Source organism: Pristis pectinata, chromosome 6 (genome assembly GCF_009764475.1).
Source record: "Pristis pectinata isolate sPriPec2 chromosome 6, sPriPec2.1.pri, whole genome shotgun sequence".
NCBI lineage: Eukaryota > Metazoa > Chordata > Chondrichthyes > Rhinopristiformes > Pristidae > Pristis > Pristis pectinata.
Window position 1 is genome coordinate 47,236,827 of NC_067410.1, and position 22,484 is coordinate 47,259,310.

A 22,484-nucleotide genomic window follows, 5' to 3' on the forward strand; every position below is an offset into this window, starting at 1 on the left:
GGGGTGGGGGAGGGGGTGAGGGGGACGGGAGCACAGGGGGAGGAGAGAGGGGCAGAGATGGGGAGGGGAGGAAAGGGGAGGGGAGAGGAGGGGAGGGGTGGGGAGGGGAGTGGGGAGGGAAGGGGGAGGAGAGAGGGAAGGGGAGGGAAGGTGGTAGAGGGAACGGGGGAGGGGAGGGAAGTGGAGGGTTGTAGGGCGAAGTGGGAGGGGGAGAGGCGAGGGGAGGGGAGGGGAGGCGGGGAGGGGGGAGTGGGAGGAGGGGGAAGGTTAGGGGAGAAGGAGGGGAAGGGAAGGAGTCGGGGGAGTAGGTGGACAGGCTGCGGTTGAGGAATGGATCATTTCATCTTAGTTACACTAAAATAACGAGCGTTAATAGCTGTGCAATGTGACACGAACCCACATCCAGTCCCCCGACCCCGTCCTCTCCCCCACCCCCTCGGTGTGACAGAGTTCCCCACAGCCCTGCTGCGGGTACCGGACAGCCCGGAGCCGGCCACCGATACCACTGCCCCCGGGCCGTACACACTGCCTGCTCGTCCCGACTCCAGTGCGGACGCCTGACAGTGATCCAGCTCCCATCAGCGGCGGGACTGGGGTGTTTTTGGAGTCAAGGAACAAATAAAAAATGGGTGCAGCCAGTGTCGGGTTGGAGAGGAGTCACATTGTTCTGAAGGTGCGCTCCCCATGTAATTCAGAGCGTGTCCTGTAGGATACAGCTTCTCCCTTGGACCTTGATTCGGGTGGGAGGAGCGCTTGACGTTGCTCAGCCTGTGCCTGCCTGCAGTAACCAAACACTCCGGCTTCAGACATCTTTTCTCTCTCTCTCTTTCCCTTTCCCTTCACTCAAATGCAGTTCGGAGCTCTGCAACGGATTAATTTACGGTCGGGAGGTTCCGGGACCCAGGGGAGAGTGGAGCGGGATGAGAGGTTGCGGGCAAGCCGGAGGAGCCGGCCAGAAGGAAGGCAGTAAGGAGCTGCGGCGCTGAAACTGCTTCTCACCAAGAACCAGACTGGAACAGATGCGTGTATTTCTGCTAAGGTTAGGCTAGTCAGGTTTGTTTTGTGAAAAGAACCACCCCCCCACCCCCCGAGCCTGTTAATAATATGAATTCAGGGACGGAGCAGCATTGAATTGTGTGTTTGCAAATCCCTGCTCCATTTAGCCAAGGGGGTGAAGAAGGAGGTGTTTTTCTCTCAATCAATATCAAAGCGTGAAACCGACACGGAGTGTGGTTTAGAGACAGCGTCCGGATCTCTCTCTCTCTCTCTCTTTCACACACACACGGACACAACACCCTGCTTTCCCAACCTGAAACAAGCGAAAAAGAGGAGTTAGACTTGCTCACCAACTGATCAGCATGTCATCTCAAGGAAGATTCAAAAAAGACAAAGAGATTACCACAGAATACGAGACCCAAGTCAAAGGTCAGTTCTCAAGTATTCGCTATATTATTCCCGTGGAGTGGGTTTGCACGGTGTGGATTTTTATTTTAGCCCGGACATTAACCACCTGGTTAATGGGCCCATGAGTTGGGGAAATATCGCTCTGGGCTTCTTTCGTGAAGCGGGGAGGAGGGTAGTGTTTCAGAACTGCATTGCAGTATGTAGGGAGAGCTGAGGATTGCCATAAGCGATGGAAGCCTGCAGTGAACAGTGCTGTCAGACGTGTCCTGCCTATCATGTCGGGCACTTTGATCGATGCTGCCCTCCCTTCTCTGTCCCAGTCCACGACTCCTTCCCCTCTCTCTTTTAAGATCGTCTTTTTTTTATTTAACGAAAACCCTGTCTAAACAAAGCTCCTACGTTGCGAGAAATTCGCTCTTTCAATAACTTTAGAAAAAAATATTTTTAAAAAGAATTGCTCCATATTTGCACCCTTTTAAGCAGGAGCTGGGAAGAACAGTAGTTCGGCCCAGGGGTTGACCACACTCTATCAACACCTGGTATTTATAATGCTCTCCCGGTGCGGAGATCCAGCAGATTTGCAGGTCGCTGCACTAATGACATTGATCCAACTCGTGAGGCCAGTTTCACTTTTCACGGTAGAAGTCGGTGCTGTCAGGAGAGACCCCTCATTGTTCAAGGCGTCTCCCACCTTCTGCGTTAGCGAAGCGAGGGGTTGGGCTGGAGACGGTAGTCCCTGTCCCCCCTCGATAAACACCCAGCGTGGAGCTCCGTCTATCCCGGGAGAGGGAGTGTGCCCACCACTGACCCCGCACGGGAGAGGAATTGAAATAAGCCCATGGAGGTGGCCGGCTCCTCTCCCCTTTATACAGTTCGTTTCGTCAGCTTTCCTAAACAAATAGCTGGGGTTTGGACCACAGCCCCGTGAGCTATTTGGTATCAAAGTTGCTTACCTTGTTTTTTCTCTGTCAGCCCCTCACCACCTCTTTCGTCCCTCACCTCCCCCCCTCTCACCTTCACCCCACCCGCTCACCCTCACCTCCCCTGACTCTTGGCCTTGGTTTTAATCTCCTGCTTGATATTCCACGTCTGAACTAAAGTCTCCCCTTGGCCTTTTGTTTTGGAGGACGGGGAGGTTGCTCACAGAGGGCGAGTGCTCAGGGTCTGGGTAGTGTAACCCCACCTTGTTGACGGAGGAGAGTTGGTTCCTGTGGGAAGCAGGCATGTCCGTCCAATGTCGCTCTCCCTCTCTGAGTGATGATTTACACAGGGAATTAGTGCTGATGGAAGGGAGGGAATAACCTTTCTCTTTGTCACTGACAGGCCCCTGCACCTGGGGCTTTTAATATTCGAACTCTGAGGTCCCAGGACACTGCCGGTGATGGATATCAGCCAGGGAAGAGGTGCTGAGACATAACGAGAAATGCCAAGGCTCAGTGCTCAGAACAGAATGATAGATTTGTTTTGTGCATTTCAAAGGCTGGGCTTGGCTTTATAGCCTATATTCGACAATTGTGTTTTATTTGGCTGGTTCTGTTTTGCTGTGTGCAAGATAGCTGAGCTCAGTTGGTCCAGGGGAGAATTAGGATGCTACAACTGGCCCTTTTTGCTTTATAGGTGAGATAAAGGGCATTGGTAGTGAGAGGGTGGGAAGAGGGGCAAAAATTACCTCGCTGCTCCTCCCGATCACTGTGCATAGTTTCACCCCACCCACAAAGCACCAAGACCAGTTGTAGCAACCTCAATACTCCCCAGGCTCCTTCAAGCTCAACTAATTCAGAGATTCTGCTGGGAAGTTGGCAGGCACAGGGTGAGTGGTCTCCAGGGATGTTGTTTGCAATCCAGGGGTGTGTGGCCACTTGGGTGGAAGCTTTGCGGGGATCTGGTCATCATGGAACTGAATGCCATCAATGTCGGGCACAGCCAGGAGGGAAGGAGAAATAGGGAAAAGGATAAAACCAAAAAAAACTAACTGGCAGATATAACAAAGTAGAATGTCATAGAGTCAGAAAGCACGGAAGCAGCCCTTCGATCCACTGCAGTGTGCCAACCATCAAGCAGGCCCTTGATGTACCAATTTGTGCCAACCATCAAACAGGCCCTTCAACCCACCAGTCTGTGCCAACCACAACCACTCATTTGCACTACTTCTACACTAATCCCATTTTATTCTCCTCAGACTACCATTAACTTCCTCCCAGATTCTAGCCCTCACCTGCACACTAGGGGTAATATACTGCAGTCAATTAACCCACCAACCCACATGTCTTTGGGACATGGGAGGAAATTGGAGCACCCGGAAGAAATGTTGCAGGGAGAACGTGCAAACTCCACACAGACAACAGCAGAAGTCAGGATTGAACCTGGGTCACTGGAGCTGGGAGGCAGCAGCTCTACCAGCTATGCCACTAGTTCACCCAAGGTTAATATCCCTCTAACCATGTGCTGTCATGATTCAAGGTCCAATAACGCTAGTGGGGTTCAGTACCACACCAGCACTCTTGCCCTTTATGGCCAAATGTAAAGAAAATAAGACTTGCATTTATATAGTGCCAAGGTTGCCTCCCTGGTTCCAGGGTACGGGATATCACGGACCGGGTCCAGAATATTCTGAGGGGAGAGGGTGAGCAGCCAGAAGTCTTGGTACATGTAGGTACCAATGACATAGGTAGAAAAAGAGAAGAGGTCCTGAGGGAGGAATACAAGGCATTGGGGAGAAGGTTGAGCAGTAGGACCTCAAGGGTAGTAATCTCAGGATTACTACCTGTGCCACGTGTCAATGATAGGAAGAATAGAAAGCTCTGGCAGATGAATGCGTGGCTGAGTGACTGGTGCAGGGGGCAGGGCTTCAGAATTTTGGATAACTGGGACCTTTTTTGGGAGAGGCATGACCTATTCGCTAAGGATGGGTTGCACCTAAATTCCAAAGGGTCCAATATCCTGGCGGGAATGTTTAATTTAGTTGTAGGGGAGGATTTAAACTGATCTGGCAGGGGGATGGAAACCAGGATGTTAGGTTACAAGATGCTAAGGTAAGGGAGGAAGTTTATAGAAACAAGTCCAATGAGGATGGCAAGAAGGACAGGCAGGTGAGAAGTCAGGATAATTTGCTGAATAATAGAAGTACAACAAATCAGGATGTTAGGATACAGAATGTTAGGATAGGGGATGAGGTATATAGGAACATGTCTAAGATAGTATGTAGTGAAGATGGTAAGAAGGATAGACAGGTGGAAAGCCAGGATAATCTGCTGGACAATAGAAGTACAACAAAATCAATAGCAGATACTGGACTAAATGTACTATATTTAAATGCACATAGCATTAGGAATAAAGTAGATGACCTAGTGGCACAACTACAGGTTAATAAATACGACATTGTGGCAATCACCGAGTCATGGCTTTATGATGGATGTGATTGGGAACTGAATGTCCAGGGGTACACAGTGTATAGGAAGGATAGGCGGGTAGGCAGAGGGGGAGGTGTGGCCATGATGGTTAGTAGTGATATAAAATCAATAGAAAGGAAGGACATTGGGTCAGAGGAGGTGGAATCCTTATAGGTGGAGCTAAGAAATAGCAAGGGTAAAAGGACAATAGTAGCAGTTATATATAGGCCCCCTAATAGCAGTCAGGAAGTGGATGATAAGTTGCAGTTTGAGATAGAAAAAGCATGCCAGAGTGACAATGTGAAGATAAATATGGGGGATTTTAACATGAAGGTGGACTGGGAAATCCAGCAAGGCAGTATAACTCAGGAGAGTGAGTTTGTGGAATGTCTAAGGGACGTTTTTCTGGAGCAACTTGTTGAAGAGCCCACCAGGGGATCAGCTGTTTTGGATTGGGTGCTGTGTAATGAACCGGAGGTGATTAGGGAACTAAAGGTAAAGGAACCACTGGGAACCAGTGATCACAATATGATTGAGTTCAGTTTCAAGTTTGAGAAGGAGAAGCTGATAACTGGTGTATCGATATTTCAGTGGAACAAAGGAAATTACAGTGGTATGAGAGAAGAGTTGGCCCAAATTGATTGGAAGAGTAAGCTAGCTGGAGGGACGGCGGAGGAGAAATGGAAGGAATTTCTACAGGAAATAAGGAAAATGCAGGATAGATATATTCCAAGAAAAAAGGTTTTGAATGGAAAAAAGGCACAAATGTGGATAACGAGAGAGGTGAAAGCTAAAATAAAAGCAAAAGGGGCAGCATACAAAGAAGCAAAAATTAGTGGGAAAACAGAAGACTGGGAAGCTTTTAAAAACCTGCAGAGAGAAACTAAGAAGGTCATTAGGAAAGAAAAGATGAATTATGAAAGGAAGTTGGCGGATAACATTCGAAAGAATACTAAGAGTTTTTTTTAAATACATAAGGAGTGAAAGAGAGACACGGGTTGATATAGGACCAATTGATAACGGTGCAGGAGATATTATAATGGACGATAGAGAGATGGCAGATGAATTGAATGAATATTTTGCATCGGTCTTCACCGTGGAGGACATCAGCAATGTGCCAGTTAGTCAGGAGTCTCACGAAATGGAACTGAGTTCAGTTAAGATTACTAGGGAGAAGGTGCTAGGAAAACTAAATGGGCTAAAGACTGATAAGTCTCCCGGACCGGATGAGTTGCATCCCTGGGTCTGAAGGAGGTGGCTTTAGAGACAGCGGAGGCATTGGTGACAATTTTCGAGGAATCGATAGATTCCGGCATGGTTCCGGAGGACTGGAGGGTCGCAAATGTAGTTCCGTTGTATAAGAAAGGTGGGAGGCAGCATAAAGGAAATTACAGACCTATTAGTCTGACGTCAGTGGTGGGAAAATTATTGGAATCTATCCTCAAGGATGGGGTTATGGAATACCTAGAAGCGCAAGGCAAGACAGGTCCTAGCCAACATGGTTTTGTGAAGGGAAGATCCTGCCTGAGCAACCTATTGGAGTTTTTTGAAGAAATCACAGGTAGGATGGATAAGGGAGAGGCGGTAGATGTTGTGTATTTAGACTTTCAAAAGGCCTTCAATAAGGTGCCTCACAAGAGACTGATTAATAAGATGAGAGGTCATGGAATTACGGGTAGGATAACAGAATGGGTGGAGCATTGGCTGGTTGGCAGGAAGCAAAGAGTGGAAATAAAAGGATCTCGTTCTGGTTGGCTACCGGTTAGTAGTGGTGTGCTGCAGGGGTCGGTGTTGGGGCCGCTCCTTTTTACCTGGTACATTAACGATTTGGATGATGGAATAAATGGTTTCATGGCTAAGTTTGCGGATGACACCAAGATAGGGGGAGGAGTAGGGAGTATTGAGGAGATAGGAAGGTTGCAGAGAGACCTAGACAGTTTAGGAGAATGGGCAAGGAAATGGCAAATGAGATTCAATGTTGAGAAATGTGCAGTTGTACACTTTGGAAACAGAAATAAGCGGGCAGATTATTACCTAGAAGGAGAGAAAATTCAAAGTACGGAAGTACAAAGGGACTTGCGAGTACTCGTGCAGGATACCTTAAAGGTTAACCATCAGGTCGGATCGGTGGTAAAGAAAGCAAATGCTATGTTGGCATTCATTTCGAGGGGTATAGCGTATAAAAGTAAGGAAGTGTTGATGATGCTCTACGGGGCACTAGTGAGGCCTCATTTGGAATATTGTGCGCAGTTTTGGGCCCCACATCTTAGGAAGGATGTGCTGACGTTGGAGAGGGTTCAGAGGAGATTTACGAGGATGATTCCAGGAATTAAAGGGCTTACGTATGAGGAGCGTTTGTCAGCTCTTGGACTGTACTCACTGGAGTACAGAAGAATGAGAGGGGACCTCATAGCGACATTTAAAATGTTGGTAGGAAAGGACAGAGTAGATGTGGCTAGGCTGTTTCCCTTGGTGGGTGAGTCCAGGACCAGAGGGCACAATCTTAGAATTAGAGGGTACAGTTTCAAAACAGAGATGAGGAGAAATTTCTTTAGCCAGAGGGTGGTAAATTTGTGGAACTCCTTGCCCCGTACAGCAGTGGAGGCGAGATCAGTGGGGGCGTTCAAGGAGGAGATAGATAAATATCTAAATAGTCAGGGTATCAAGGGATATGGGGATAAGGCCAGAAATTGGGATTAGAATAGTTTTTTTTTGTTTCCCCCCCTCCATTCCCCATTTCTTTTTTCCCTTTTCCTTGGAGCAGACTCGATGGGCTGAATGGCCTGCTTCTGCTCCCTTCTCTTGTGAAAACATCAGTGGGTTACTTTTGAAATACAGCCGCTATTGCAATGTATGAAATGCCACATTTAATGCCAAGAATTTGAAAGGATAAGACAACTGATCCAGATGGATTCCACCCACACATTAAAAGCAATTAAAGGAGAGTTAGCAGAATACATATATAGCAGTACAGGATTGTTGTGGACATCCAATGGGATTCTTATACATAAGACAGGGAATGGAAGTCCAGGAAACTAAGACCAATTAGTTGAATAACACTGGTACATAAGATGATGGCATCTTTACTTAAAAGTGTAATGGAAAGTTATTTGGAAACCCAAAAACACAATTCCCAAAGCAGAGTTCAATTGTGATTTCAACGCTTGCCTACTCTTCATAGCCTAATGAAATTCTCTGAGAATAACAGACCAATTAACCATGACTAGTACACTTGATGTTCGTACATTATTTTGGTTTACAAAAGGCTCTGAATTGGTAATGCTGAACAGACTGGTGAGTGAGGTTAGAGCATTGGGAGCCAAGAAACTGCAGCAGAACGGCTGATTTGCCCACAGTAATGTTAATATACAGATAATCTGGAGGGTTTTTTGATGATACACTGAGCAATAAATATTGGCTAGGGCACCAGATATTCTCCTGTTCTGCTTTAAAATAAAGCTATGGGATTTGTTTTGCATCCACTAGAGAGGTCAGATAGGGTCCCAGTTTAATGTGTCTTTCTGTATACAGCCCTCAAAGTGCAGAACAAGAGTGATGCATGGAAATGTTGGCCCAAATTATGTGGTCAGTTTTCTGCAGTGGGGTTGACACATGCATCCACGTGACTGAGACCAGCGTGCTAGCCACTGAACCATGGTTCAACCCTCTAGAATGGTATGGGACAGATTTATTTAATAACTGAGACAATTACATGTAACAGCATATTGCAAAATTAATCCGTGACATCCTGTCTCAATGGTACTACTTTTATATTTGAGCCACAGAGTAGCATACAATGGCAAAGAACTGATGTTAACTAATGAATGAAGAGTTGCAATGTCTGTTGGTTTGTATGTGAAAGTATACCTCGAGGTAAGACAACAGCTGAAACCACACAGAGTCTGTGAAGAGGAACGGCAAGTTAATACTTCATGTGTAGGCTCTTTATCAGAACTGTCATAACAGCAACAACAAATTGCATTTATGTTGCAAGGAGAGTGCCAACGTACTTAAAGAGACCTGACATGAAACGTGAAGTTTTCTGTTTGTCCCTTGTAGAAAGTGAAATATTGAAATTGTTTCCAGAATAAGCATAATATCTTCATAATTTTTTTAATAAGACTTTTAACCTTCTTTTGGGGACAGTTTTGAAATGTTGGTTTTACTCTGAAAACTGAGGAGTGAAGGAAAAGATTAGAGCATAAGTACATTGCTGAGAAGCATTAGCAAGAAATGTGGCAACTCAGGGACTATTTATCCATGGATGATTGTAGAGAAAGGTTAATGCATTTATATAAGAAGAAAGGAAGAATCATGTCTATACAGAGCCTTGCACAATGTCAGGACATCACAAAGTTTTATTTCAAAAATGTACTTTATTTACAATCATATATTAGTAAATACAATTTGGTATGTGCTTCTCTATGTTCACTATACCATCAATCCATTTCTCTTACAACAATCAACACCACTCATGTTTCCTCCCAAAACAATGCACCAGTGAAATGTTTGAGAGGCTGTTACGCAAGACCCAGCCCCTCAGTGTCCAGTGGTAGCAGGACCCTACACTGTGCTCCTTCTGGATTATGATATGACGCCACAATCTTCTGAGGCAAAAGAGGTGCAGCCTAGCCAAGAGGTCACGATGTTGAGCATCAGTAAGCACTTTACCCTAACTCTGATACATGTCACACAATTTGAGTGCAACTCAAACATGATGATCGCACAAACATAAGGACATAGACAAGAGCATAAGAACTAGGAACAGGACCACCCAACCCTTTGTGCCTGCTCTGCCATTCAACAAGATCATGGTTTATCTTCTATCTCTGCACCGTTTTCCTGCACCAACCCCATATCCCCTGTTTCACTTAATGCCCAAAATTCCATTGACCTTTTTTCAGAATACGCTCCAGGATTGAGCCCCATGACCTTCTGGTTAGAGAACTGCAAATATTCCCTATCTTTTGGATACAGAGATTTGTTCTCTCTCCTGAGTGGCTGATGTTTCATTATGAAACTGTGACCCTTGGTTTTTGACTCCCCAATCAAAGACTAATAACACCCCCCCCCCCCCCCCCATCTACTATGTCAAGCCCAGCATGAATTGAAATGGTTTAATCTGCTTGTTGGTGTTGGTTGATAGCTGATGGTATTCAGAGCAATCGGAGCACCTATTGCTTTGTTTGAGTATGGTCCCATGGACAGGCAGATGGAGCCATCAGCTTAATATGCTGGCCAAACAACAGCCCTCCCCAAACCTCTCTCCCTCCATATCCCCCCAACTCCAGAGCACTGACTGGAGAATCGTCTCTTGACCCAACTGGCAAAACCCTAATCACTCCAGCTTAGCAACATTTTGACCACTTTGCACTAAGATGGACTTTATTTTGTTCTAATTGTGTTCACTTGTAAAAATTGTGTATGATTTATGTTTAATTTATGTTTTTCTTGTGAATGCTGCTTATATGATGCTATGTGCCTGTGATGCTGCTGCAAGTTTTTCATTGCACCTGTGCATACATGTACTTGTGCATATGGCAATATACTCGACTTTGACTTTGATTCACATGGACTCAAGGTCATGGAATTTCCCCAGAATTTCATCCCATAACTGTGCTCAGTGGGAGAGGGGGAACACTTGTAAGGAATTTCGGGGGGATTGGGCTGGGATAGATGGTGTATGTTCCAGGATAACATGGCCTACAGTATTATATTTGCAGAAGATCAAGGGAGATGCTGGCAATGGAATTTTGGAGGAAACAGTGCAATGAGTCTTGATTTCAACAGCCAAGTATACATAGTGGAGGGAAGTGTCAGGCTGCTGCCTGGATTGGGCAAGAGTATCCAATACACAATAGTATTAGCGCATTTTTTTTAAGCTAAGAGCCTACTGACTGAATCGCTGGTATATAAATTCTGATGGTAATGAAACTCAGATTGTTCACGGTCCAAATACTGAACTACTCGATTATTGAATTTCACTACAGATATTTAATGTAGACTCCAACCACTGCAGGAGCATCACTCCGAATCTTCCCTGTGTTAGGAATATGGAATCGTTATTGGCAGGTGCTCAGACAGACTGGGGTGAATGGTCCATTTCTCTGGCATATGATGAACTTCAATGCCACTTCAATAGCACCACAACATCCCTTCATGAGCTAAAGCTCTGAAGTTCAGAGATGCTCCTAGGCCATGTGTAGGGATCTTAATTCAGGCACTCAAGAGACAGCAGATTCTGGAATCTGGAGCAAAAAACTGTTGGAGGAACTCAGCAGGTTGAGCAGCATCTGTAGGGGCACAGAACTCCCGTCAAAGAGAGGGAGAAAACTTCTTTAGAGACTGCAGAGGAGCAGTAAAATGGAGACACAAGAGACTGCAGATTCTGAAATCTGGAGCAAAATAACTGCTGAGGAACTCAGTGGGTCGAGCAGCATCCACATCCAATTAGGACTCCGTGGTCAGCACTGGGTAAAGTCAGGAAATTCAGTTGAAGAGTGCTTTTTTTTTCAGCAATGTACAATTAGTTTTTCCCCCTTGAGCCAATCTTCAGAGCTAATGGGAAACTGTTCAACCTCTGGTGACTGCACTCCAGAACCTCAGTCGTTGAGGTTGCATTGGCCTGCACTTGGAAGCTGAGTTCTCAGTCACTGTCAACACTTTCACAGAAGCATATAAGAGAATGGGGCTTACACTCAATATCCATTAGATTAAGGTTGCCTGCTGCACCACACTGCCCTCCCACAATAAAGGGTCAAGACCCTGGAAAAACTGAACCACTTCTCATATCTTGGGAGCCTCCTCTTGGTGATGAAACTTACTGCCACCTTCATTGTGCCAGCGTAACCTTTTGGCCGCGCTTGAAGATCAAGATCTCAGATCTGACATAAAATGGGTGGTCTACTGGGCAGCACTGATCCCTGCCCTCCGGTCTGCCTCTGAGACCTCGACCACTTACAGCAGGTATCTTAAGGTACTGGAAAGCTATCATTAGTGCAATCTCCATAAAATCCTAAGTCACTGGAAAGATAAACGAACCAACACCAGTGTCCTCTCCCAGGTCCACAACACAAGGATAGAGCCCCTAAGTACACTCAGTCAGTTCCATTGAGTGGACCACTTTGTTCACACGTCAGACCCAGACTCCTGAAGCAGACATACAAACGTAAAAGGGGTAGGATATGTGGCTCTTCGAGCTGGCTCTGCCATTCATTATGATCATGGCTGATCCTGTACTTCTGTAATATTTACTGGTACAATCCTCATATTCCTTGATTCCCATAATGGCTGAGCCTCCACGATCTTCTGAGATAAAGAATTCCAAATGTTTACCACTGTTTGAATGTAGGTCCTCCTCATTGCTGTCCTAAATAGCCAACCCCTTGTTTTGAAACGGTGACACCAGTTCTAGACTGCTCAGCCCTTTAAGAATGTTGTTAATTTCAATGAAATCTCCACTTGTTCTAATGTCTAGAGAATACATTTCCAGTCTACTTAATTTCTCCTTGTATACAAACCTGTCATCCCTGGAACAAGTTGAGTGAATCCTTGCTGCAGTCCCTAAACGACAAGTACATTCTCTGATGGGTTCAGGAGACCAAAACTGTACGCTATACTCCAGGTGTGGTCTCACCATATACAATTGCAATAAGACTTCCTTACTCCTGAATTCAAATCCTCTCGTAATAAAGACTAAGATACCATTTGCCTTCCTAATCGTATGTTGGCCTTCAGTGATTGGCGTACAAGCACACCCAGGTCTCTTTGAACATCAGCACTACCCAATCCTGTTTAACGAAATACTCCCAGTTTTGGTTTTGCCCAACACAGAGAGTGACCTCACATTTCTCCACACTGATTCTCTAGAGATACCAGGCAGACATAGGAAAAGGTTCAAGGATGTGCTCGAAGCCACCTTGAAGAAATGCAACATGCCCAAAGACTCGTGGGAATCCCTGGACGTGACTGCTCAAATTGGACTGGGGACATTTGGGATAGTATTGACGACCTCGAGATTATACATCAAGAGTACACAGAGTCCCCACATAAGCAGTGGAAGGAACGAACCAGCTCCCAAATTACACCCCCCACCATCAGACATCTCATGCCCCATCTGTAGAAGAGTCTGATGCAGGGTTTCGACCTGAAACGTCAACCGTTCCTTTCCTTCCACAGATGTCACTTGAGCCACTGAGTTCTTCCAGCAGATTGTTTGTTGCATTAATTATCTCATCCCATAAAATCCGGAGTGGAAGCCAGTCATCCTTGAACCCCAGAGACTGCCTAAGAAGTCATCTATGCCACACCTGCAGAGACAAGTCTTGAACAACAGCACTAGAAGTCTGCTTCTTATTGAACCTCTCTGGCAGATAATTTTCCACCCTGGCTGCATTGTGCCACGTGAGGGAAATTGCCAGTTAATGTGAAATTAGACCCAAATTCTTGGGCACCAAGAGCTGGGCTGATATTGTCCTGACCTTGCTTCTTGAAGTATTTGGTTCATTGGCTCCTGGTGCAGAGTAGGACCTTAAAAGAGAACAAAAATAATTCTGTGCAAGTTCAGCAAAGGCTGAGTAAAGTTTTGACAATGGATTTTCAGTCCCTCTGGACTCAGGTTCTGCATGTCCAGAGAACATCTGGAAAAAGGATTTCCTGTAGTTTTTTGATGCTGGAAATGATAAAAAGGTTTGCAAGTAGTAGTGAGTTGCACAACACTTTCTAAAGGGACACAGAGAATCAGATAATTTCCTCTCCATGGCCCTCTCTGGAAACCTCCATCAAGATGCTGCTTATGCCATGAATGATTATGATGATGCTAGTGGATATGTCGTTACCCTGCATTAAAATCTGCAGCAGGGAAACAGGCCATTCAGCCCAGCAGATCAGTGCTATCTCGCACCCACTTCATCTAATTGGTAATTAGTTTCTTATTGTCACATGTATCAAGATACAGTGAAAAACTTTGTTTTGCATGCCATCCATCCAGATCATTTCAAAACATCAGTACATTGAGGTAGTACAAAAGGAAAAGCAATAACAGAATGCAGAGCATAAGCACCTGCCTCAATCACCCTCCACCATCATAGAAGTGGGAGAATGAGAAGGTGAAAGGAAGTCCTTACAGACTGTGAATGTGGTCCAACAACACAGTAGCTAAAGAATGAATCAGATGTTGGTACCAATTGCCATACAGCTTGTGACTTGAAATAACCTGTGTCTCAAGACTGTAATCATACAATATCATTTACTCTGCGTGTGCAGATTTGAAACTTTTAGTAAGATATGGTGGAAATTTTAGAGGAATTTTTGCTGTAAAACTAATGTGTGCTGTAGCTGCCTTGGACCTGTGGGACCTGTCTATTGAACCCTCAAAGCTCTGTATCTGTACTGGGAACATTTGCCATTGGGTGTCTGCAATGATAACACTCCTCACCTTGACTTGCACAAAGTTCACTTTTGTATAAAAAGACTTGCCTCAGAGTAGTGAGACACTCAGAGTGACCCTTCCCACAATTTTTTCCTAAAAATGTACTTTATTCCTAAAATGTGCAGACATACAATCAAGTTCATTCATATGCTGCCATTTACAATACAAAACAGATCCATACTTACTTCCAAGATTTACATTGTGTCAGCATGACTTCTATTGTTCTTTCTCATACATTCAACGAGTGATGTCTGCAAGGTTTCGACTTGGGTTCCAGCTCCTCAGGAGAGGCTGCACCAAGCTTCAGTGTGTCCCTCAGCATGTAGTCCTGCACCTTGGCATGCTTCAGTCTGTAACATTTGATTACAGATAGCCTTGCACAGGAAGACCTGCAAATTTTGGGCAGGCCAAAGTTCAAGTTGCTAATCCTCCAACAGCAGTCAACAGTCGTCTCAGACCGTGAACAGCCAGTGTTATACAACTGGTTGAGATGAACCTCAACAAAGACTGCTGGAGACTGTTGTAGAACAGAGAGACCGAGGAGCACAGGTAAATAGTTCTCTGAAAGTGGAGACACAGGTAGACAGGGTGGTGAAGAAGCCATTTAGCACGCTGGCCTTCATCAGTCAGGGCATTGATTACAGGAGTTGGGACATCATGTTGCACCTGTACAAGTCATTGGTGAGACCACACTTGGAGCATTGTGCGCAGTTCTGGTCGCCCAGCTGTAGGAAAGATGTCATTAAGTTGGAAAGAATACAGAAAAGATTCATGAGGATGTTACCGGGACTGGAGGGCTTAATTTGTAAAGTGTTGGAGGCTAAAGGGTGACCTTATAGAGGTTTATAAGATGACGTGGGGCATAGATATGGTAGATAGTCACAGTCATTTTCCCAGGGTAGGGGAGTCAAAAACTAGAGGACATAGATTTAAGGTGAGAGGAGAAAGATTTAAAGGGGACCTGAGGGGCAAGTTTTTCCACACAGAGGAACAAAGGACTGCAGATGCTGGAATCTAGATGAAAAACACTATGCTGCTGGAGGAACTCAGCAGGCCAGGCAGCATCCGTGGAGGAAAGCAGGCGGTCAATGTTTCGGGTCAGGACCCTTCTTCAGGACTCAAGATAGGAAAAGGGGAAGCTCAATATATAGGAGGGAAAAGGAGAGCAGTGATAGGTGGACAAAAGAGCGGAGGTGGAGTGGTGCTGAACCTCCAGCTGCAGAGGGCTATCCCTTCTCACCACCTGCCAAGCAAGGTGCTGGCAGTTTCTGTGATGTGACACATTACTATAACAACAAGTCAAACGTCAGTCCAGTTAAATCCAGCACTGGTCTAGGACCACAAAACCACCCTAATGGGAGAAAAAATCACAGGCGACATATAAACCTATTATTTGCACACATGGAAAGAATTAGTGGGATTTCTGTGAACAAGTACCTCCTTAACAAATAAAACGATCAGAGAGTTACAGAGTCACTGTTCTAAGCCTTTAAATTGGCTTAAAACCAACTGAAAATTCAGCTGCTTTGCTGGTTGATTTTATAAGTACTGAGCAGCTGCAAATTTTATTTCTAAGCCCTGCTCCCCTGTTCCCTTCCCCACTTTGCCCATTCAACCAAGTTACAATCACAAACTGGCGCAGTTTATTCGAGCATGGTTTTTAGCATGGGTTCCCTCAGCCAGCTCCAGGAAGGCTACTCTGTTTGGTGATCATGTAACACAGTCATATTATTGAATTAAACCAGCACTTTTGTTTGTTTTTCTATCTTTGAAACGCTTGGCACCCCTGAGGCCTTCCTGCTTTTTAGATATAATATGCAAAATATGTTAAGAAAGAATGCCTTCCCTCCCTGTCACCCAGCACCCACTCACTCCCCTGATCTAGATTTGCCAGCTGTCGTTGCACATATATCTGGAGGTTTTATTACTTGACCTCCTGCCTCCAAGTGTCCACCCTGACTCTCCTGCCAAAACTTTTGTTGTCCTGGCACCCTGCCTTCCCAGATCATTTGTCAAATGAACAGTCTTTTTACTGTACCATAAGATCCTTGCCTGTCAGTTAAGTTATCAAATATGAGGCACAGAACCAGGCCCTTCCGCCCACTAACTTCGTGCTGACCATCAAGCACCCATTTATTTTAATCTTACATTAATCCTATTTTATTTACCCCACATCCCCTTTGACTCACTCCAGATTCTACCATTCATCTACACATTAGGGACAATTTACAGTGGCCAACCTACCAACCTGCATACCTTTGGGATTTGGGAGGAAACTGGAGCAGCCAGGGGAAACCCACATGGTCACAAGGAGACATGCAAACTCCACACAGACAGCATCAAGGTCAGGATTGAACCTGTGTCCTCTGGAAGATGTGAGGCAGCAGGTCTAATAGTTGCACCACTATGAATCTATGACTTAAATGTTTAATTATTCTTAAATGATTTGTTTTAATATCCCTTCCTCACCCCACCCCAGGTGCTTCCAGCTGTGCTTTTGAGATTAACCTTCAATGCCTGAATACACTTTGTGAATTGGAACGGTATCCTGTTTCCAGCCTGGAACTGGTCTATTTTTATTTCAAAAATAAACTTGATTCATAATAAAAAATATGTACAAGTATAAAAGAAAAAAACCCACAGTGCATGGCTCTTTACATTTAGAATGTCTATACATTGACAGTGGTCTATTTGCCACTGTCACAGTGTAGACTGTGAGCTGCCTTATTTACAGGGATTATCCCACAGTTCAAACACAATACTGGAGGTCACTCTGTTCATTTGTCATGACAACTTGCCAGACACTCTGGAATATAATAATGGCTGCCTGAAGCTGTGTGACTTGCCTTATTGCCTGCCTGATTTCCACTTTTTGGTACTGGTATTGGTTTATTATAAGATATCTTTATTAGTCACATGTACATCGAAACAGACAGTGAAATGCATCCTTCGCGTAGAGTGTGCTGGGGGCAGCCTGCAAGTGTCACCACGCTTCCAGCACTGACATAGCATGCCCACAACTTCCTAACCCATACGTCTTTGGAATGTGGGAGGAAACCGGAGCACCCGGAAGAAACCCACGCAGTCACAGGGAGAGCATACAAACTCCTTACAGACAGCAGCTGGAATTGAACCCAGGTCACTCGTGCTATAATGGCATCTATTGTCACTTGTACCGAGGTAGAGTGAAAAACTTGTCTTGCATACCATTTGTACAGATCAATTCATTACACAGTGCATTGAGGCAGTACAGAGTACAAACAATAACAGAATACAGAGTAAAGTGTCACAGCTGCAGAGAAAATGCAGTGCAGGTAGACAATAAGGTGCGAGATCAAACAAAGTAGATTGTGAGGTCAAGAGTCCATCTCCTTGTATAAGGGAACCATTCAATAGTCTTATCACCTTGGGATAGAAGCTGTCCTTGAGTCCAGTACTTAATGCTCATTCTCATTGTCTTTGAGGTAGCGATGGTGGTGAGCTACCCAGTTAAACTGTTGCAGAATATATCTACAAGGCAATCCCACAAGGTGTTGATAAGGCATTTCAGAATTTTGACCCAGTGACAATGAAGTAGTGGTAGTAATTTTGTGAGTCAGAAGGATGTATGATTTTGGAGGATGCTGGCAGTAGGTGTCATGGTTTTCCCTTGTGCTTAATGCCTTTGCCTTCCAGATGGTAGTTATGGCAGGTCAAGGAGAAGGTATCTAAAGAGCCTTAGCAAGATACTGCAATTCATCTAGGCAGATGTTCCAGCCCTATTGTATTGGTGATGGAAGGAGTTAGTGTAGAGGCAGGGACAATAAGAGTGTTTAAAAGACATTTGGACAGGTACATGGATAAGAAAGGTTCAGAGGGATATGGGCCAAATGCAGGCAAAAGGGACTAGCTCAGGAAGGCATGGTTGGCATGGATGAGTTGGGCCGAAGGGCCTGGTTCCGTGCTCTATAATCCTATGACTCCATGTTTTAGCATATATGATGAACTGAACAAGCAGGCTGCTTTGTCCTGGGTCGCGGGGAACTTTTTGAATGTCATTGGTGCTTCACTAATTGCACTCTTGTCATGTTGCATTTATGTTTTGAAAAGGCTTTGTAGGTGTTGTGGGGTTATTGAGGGTGATGGAGGAGACAAAGGAAGCAAAAACAAAGGAGGGAGAAAGAGTTAGTTGCTAAAAGGGATTATGAAACAAAGCAAAATGAGGTAGCAATGGGACAGTTAATGAAAACAAAAGTGGGTCAAGGGAAATGTAAATGGCAATGACCGTTGACTGCATTCCTGAAAATACACAAATGGTGCTCTTCTTTACATCTCCTTCTGCCTTCCACCATCACCCTTTTGCCGCCTTACCTTTCCAATCACCTTATCATAGATTGTCCTTTTTGTTCTTCCCTCCTTTTCCCCACCCTACCCCACTCGCCATCACCCCCAACCCCCACACGGGCTTTCTGCATGGCCTCCATTCAAATCAGTTGAATTTCTCAGCTTTTTCTAGTTCATTAAGGGTCATAACCACCTGAATCCTTCATCCTTCCTGTATCTACCATAACTGCAAGGGTTCTTGTCCACTTGGACACCTTAGCTACAGAAGTTTCACATTAAGCTAAGGTTTATGAAGTTCCTCTAATGTATACAAAGAACATGGTTAACAAAGGCACTAGGTTACGAGTGATGGTTGGCATTGGTATCTGTTTCTCCAATACTTCCCTAAGATGCTATTTCAACTGTGTTTCCTTGACATAGTCTGTCTTTTCATACATGTCTCAAAATGCCCTGATTCAAATTGGTTTAAATTTCCTTCTGTTCCCAATTTGCAGTCCTTATGTGGAGTTCACATGACAACACATAATTGCTTTGTTCTGTAATCTCCAGTTTCCATTCAATTGTTTCTTCTTTTCACACCCCATTCTTCCTCAATCTTGTGAATAATTACTCCCAGCCCCTTGTTTTCACCAATTTATTGACTGTTCAGATTTGGTCTGATTTGTCTTAGTTTGCGATCTTCCCAAATGACCAACAAGCAACTGATTGCATTAACAGTTACCATACAGAAAGGTCACTCTTACAAAGAGGTATTTACACTGTCCAGTTCTGTAGTGTCCTCCTCAGGTAATTACAAAACCACAGTTAACAGCAATACCAGAACGTTTATGGTTTATATATTATGTCACACCATTCATTAATTTTTAAATTACCTAATCAAGTGTTGCACCACAATTTAACAATTTTATGAGTATTTTCAAATAAAAGATCAGGAGGAAATGAAAATATAAAAGAACTGGAGATGCTGGAAACCTGAAATAAAGGTAGAAAATGTTGGAAACACTAAACGGGTCAGGCAGCAGCTGTGGAAAGAGAAACAGTTAACATTATCGGTCAAAGAGTTATGGCAACTAAGAAACAAAGATAAGAACTTGAATTACACAATGCAGCATTTTTTTTTACAGTGGAATCCTTTATAAAAACAGGCAAACTTTCTGGCAAGTTCTATAACAATGCGTCAACAGCACACAGAAGCAGTGATCACATGCTAATGTTCTCAAAGTGGTGCCAACCAGTATTAAAGTTACAGGCTTGACAAAAGAAATCACAGACAATGGTTTCATTTCTGGTTGGTATCCAGTGACCAGAAATCCAGTGAACCAGTGGAGAGCAGAAATCATTGATGCTGAAAGCTTGCCTGAAGAAATATGACTGTCTGTAGTGGATAGAGTGAATTATATATGAGCTTTGATAGTTTGAATGGTATTGTCCTATTGCATGCTTTCTTATAGTATGCACCCCATTGTGCTACAGAAGCATAGCCCAGTGTCGTGTCTTCTCACATTCAGAGATTTCCAGGCTAACAATATGTCTGAGCACATTGACTTTCCTCTTGACTGAGCAAGTGTACGTCTGCGATAAAACCTGCGATAAAACCAGTTGGAAGCTAACATCTGTCCTTGTGGACTCCTGAATGAAGCCTGCTGTCTCTCAAACAGTGAGGCAGAGTCATAATTGCTCAGAAAATGGCAGAACAGAATGCATGTGAGTGAAAACAGTGTGATTGTGGCGGTTAATTAGTAAATTCAGTTAATGCCCCTCGACAGACGTATACAACAGGCTGCAATGTTCTGATTCAGCTGAATGTTTTATATTCAACCTCACTTCACGGATGGCCCAGCCCGATTTAAGTGGTCTTGACAAAACCACTCAATGTTCTCTGTCTACTGCAAGGAAAAGAAGCTTTTTTCTGCTTCTAATGGAAGTTCCATACTCAAAGGCCTCAATTAGCCTGCTGTTTCAATAACCACCCTAGGCAAATGTTTATTTATATATATAAAACACATACATTGACATTGAGGAGGCAGTATTATTCTGTATTCAGCTCAGTTTTATTATCCTTGTTGTATGCTTTCCTGGACAGAGCTGATCAAAGTAATAAATCTTTGCAATATTTTGATTTATTAATTTACAAAGCTAACAATTATTACGCCAAATAGGCGGGTGGCTGTTGAGAGTCAAGTGCATTCCTGTAAATCTGGGTTAAAATATAAACCAGACTGAGAAAGGACAGCACATCTCAGGATACAGGGTAGGGCATTTAGGACTGAGGAGAAATATTGAATATATGTTGCCAGTTCAGTTGTCCAGTCTCTGGATGTTATAATCCAATAACTTTAACCACTGATTCCTTCATGTAACCATTTCAAGTTCACCAGGTCAGAAATGCAAATGGGTTGGAGTATGAGAAGACTTGCTGGAATTATACACACCTTTGGAGAGAGCAGACCAATATCGTGTACGGTTTTGGTCAAAGGAATGATATACTTCTTTCAGGTGGGGTCCAGTGACAATTCACTATATTGTTTTCTGGGATGAGGGGGTTGCCTTACAAGATCTGTATTTACTGATATGAGTGATGATCTCATATAGAATTAGTTTGACAAGGTAGATGCCTGTTTAGCATGGCTGGTGAGTCCAGAATCAGGTATCCCAATACCAAGAATAGGGTCAAGGAACTCGGGCTGATAAGGAGAAATCCCAAAACAGGGTTGTGAACCTTTTGTATTCTCTCCCACAGCAGGCTTTACATATTGGTCAATGAGTATATTTAAGATTGAGATCAATAGATCCTTGGCCATTAAGGACTCAAGAGATGAGGAGATTGGGGAAATTAATAGTTCATTTACAATATTGAAATAGTCTGAAGGGACATAGAAACTACTCTTCCTTCTATTTATTATATTCAGATGACCTTGAATAAAGCATTGATTTTGTTTTTGGAATCTTTGACCACCTTAAGGCATGCCAAGTTGTCTTATAGCCAATTAAGTACAGTCAAAGCTGTAACGTTGGAACTGTGGCAATCAGGTTGAACAAGGCAAGGTCCCTGACACCAACACAAAAGCAATCAGATATTCTGTTTTAGTGTTATTGGCTGAGAGATAAGTAAGGACCAGATTGCTGAGGTGAACTTATTCTCCACACCCACAAACAGTCTTAGTTTGATAACGAGTAATCACAGCTACTTTAGTAGCCAGGACTGACGATGATTGGAAGCCACTGTTCTAGTAGTATTTCCCAACATTCTACAAGTTTTTTTTGTAATTCTCTCTCAAATTTGCCTTGACGTATTATGAGGAAGTACAAGACATCCAGCTCAACTGCTCTGCGCCATACAATTCCTCCCGCACCTCTGCACCTAACCTTATCAGATATCCTTTTATTCCCTTCTACTTTGCTTATCAAGCCATCCCTTAAATGCACCTATCAATGCTATTTGCCTCAACCTAGCATGCACCTTGCCACCACCATGGTAGTAGGTTCCCGGCTACAATCTTGCAGAATGAATTTCAATTAATTTCCTATTAGATATACATGGATACCTTTTATTTAATTAGTTTTAAGTTCATAGCAAAGAGATGTCAAAAAATCTGAATGCATACCTTTAGAAGAGAGAAATCTTTGAGGTGGTTTTGCTTGGCTTAAATCCTGTGGCCCTTAAATGGAATTCACACGACAACTCACAATTACTTTGTTCTGTAATCTGTTCATTTGTTTCTGCTTTTCCAATGCTACGTATACACTCAGTTCCTACCCCATTCTTCCTGCAGATCTCCAGTCCCGAAAACAATTACTCATATCCCCTTATATTCACCACCTGACCATACAGGTTTGGTCTAACCTGTCTGAGTTTGCAATGTTTCTAAATAACAAACAGGCAAATGATTGCATTAACGGTTACCATTGTAGAATGGTCACTTAAACAACAAGGTATT

At 44.0% G+C, this 22,484-nt stretch overlaps 1 protein-coding gene across 3 annotated transcripts in view; it reads left to right on the forward strand.

Moving 5' to 3' along the window:
• The first annotated feature begins 794 nt into the window (after positions 1–794).
• The window catches only part of LOC127571297 (SLIT-ROBO Rho GTPase-activating protein 3), a 221,898-nt gene continuing 200,208 nt past the window's right edge, over positions 795–22,484 (forward strand). For all 3 annotated transcript variants that reach the window (XM_052017566.1, XM_052017568.1, XM_052017569.1), the window contains exon 1: positions 795–1,425. In XM_052017566.1, the coding sequence (XP_051873526.1) occupies positions 1,359–1,425 (67 nt within the window). In that variant the 5' untranslated portion in view covers positions 795–1,358. The remainder of the gene's footprint in view (positions 1,426–22,484) is intronic.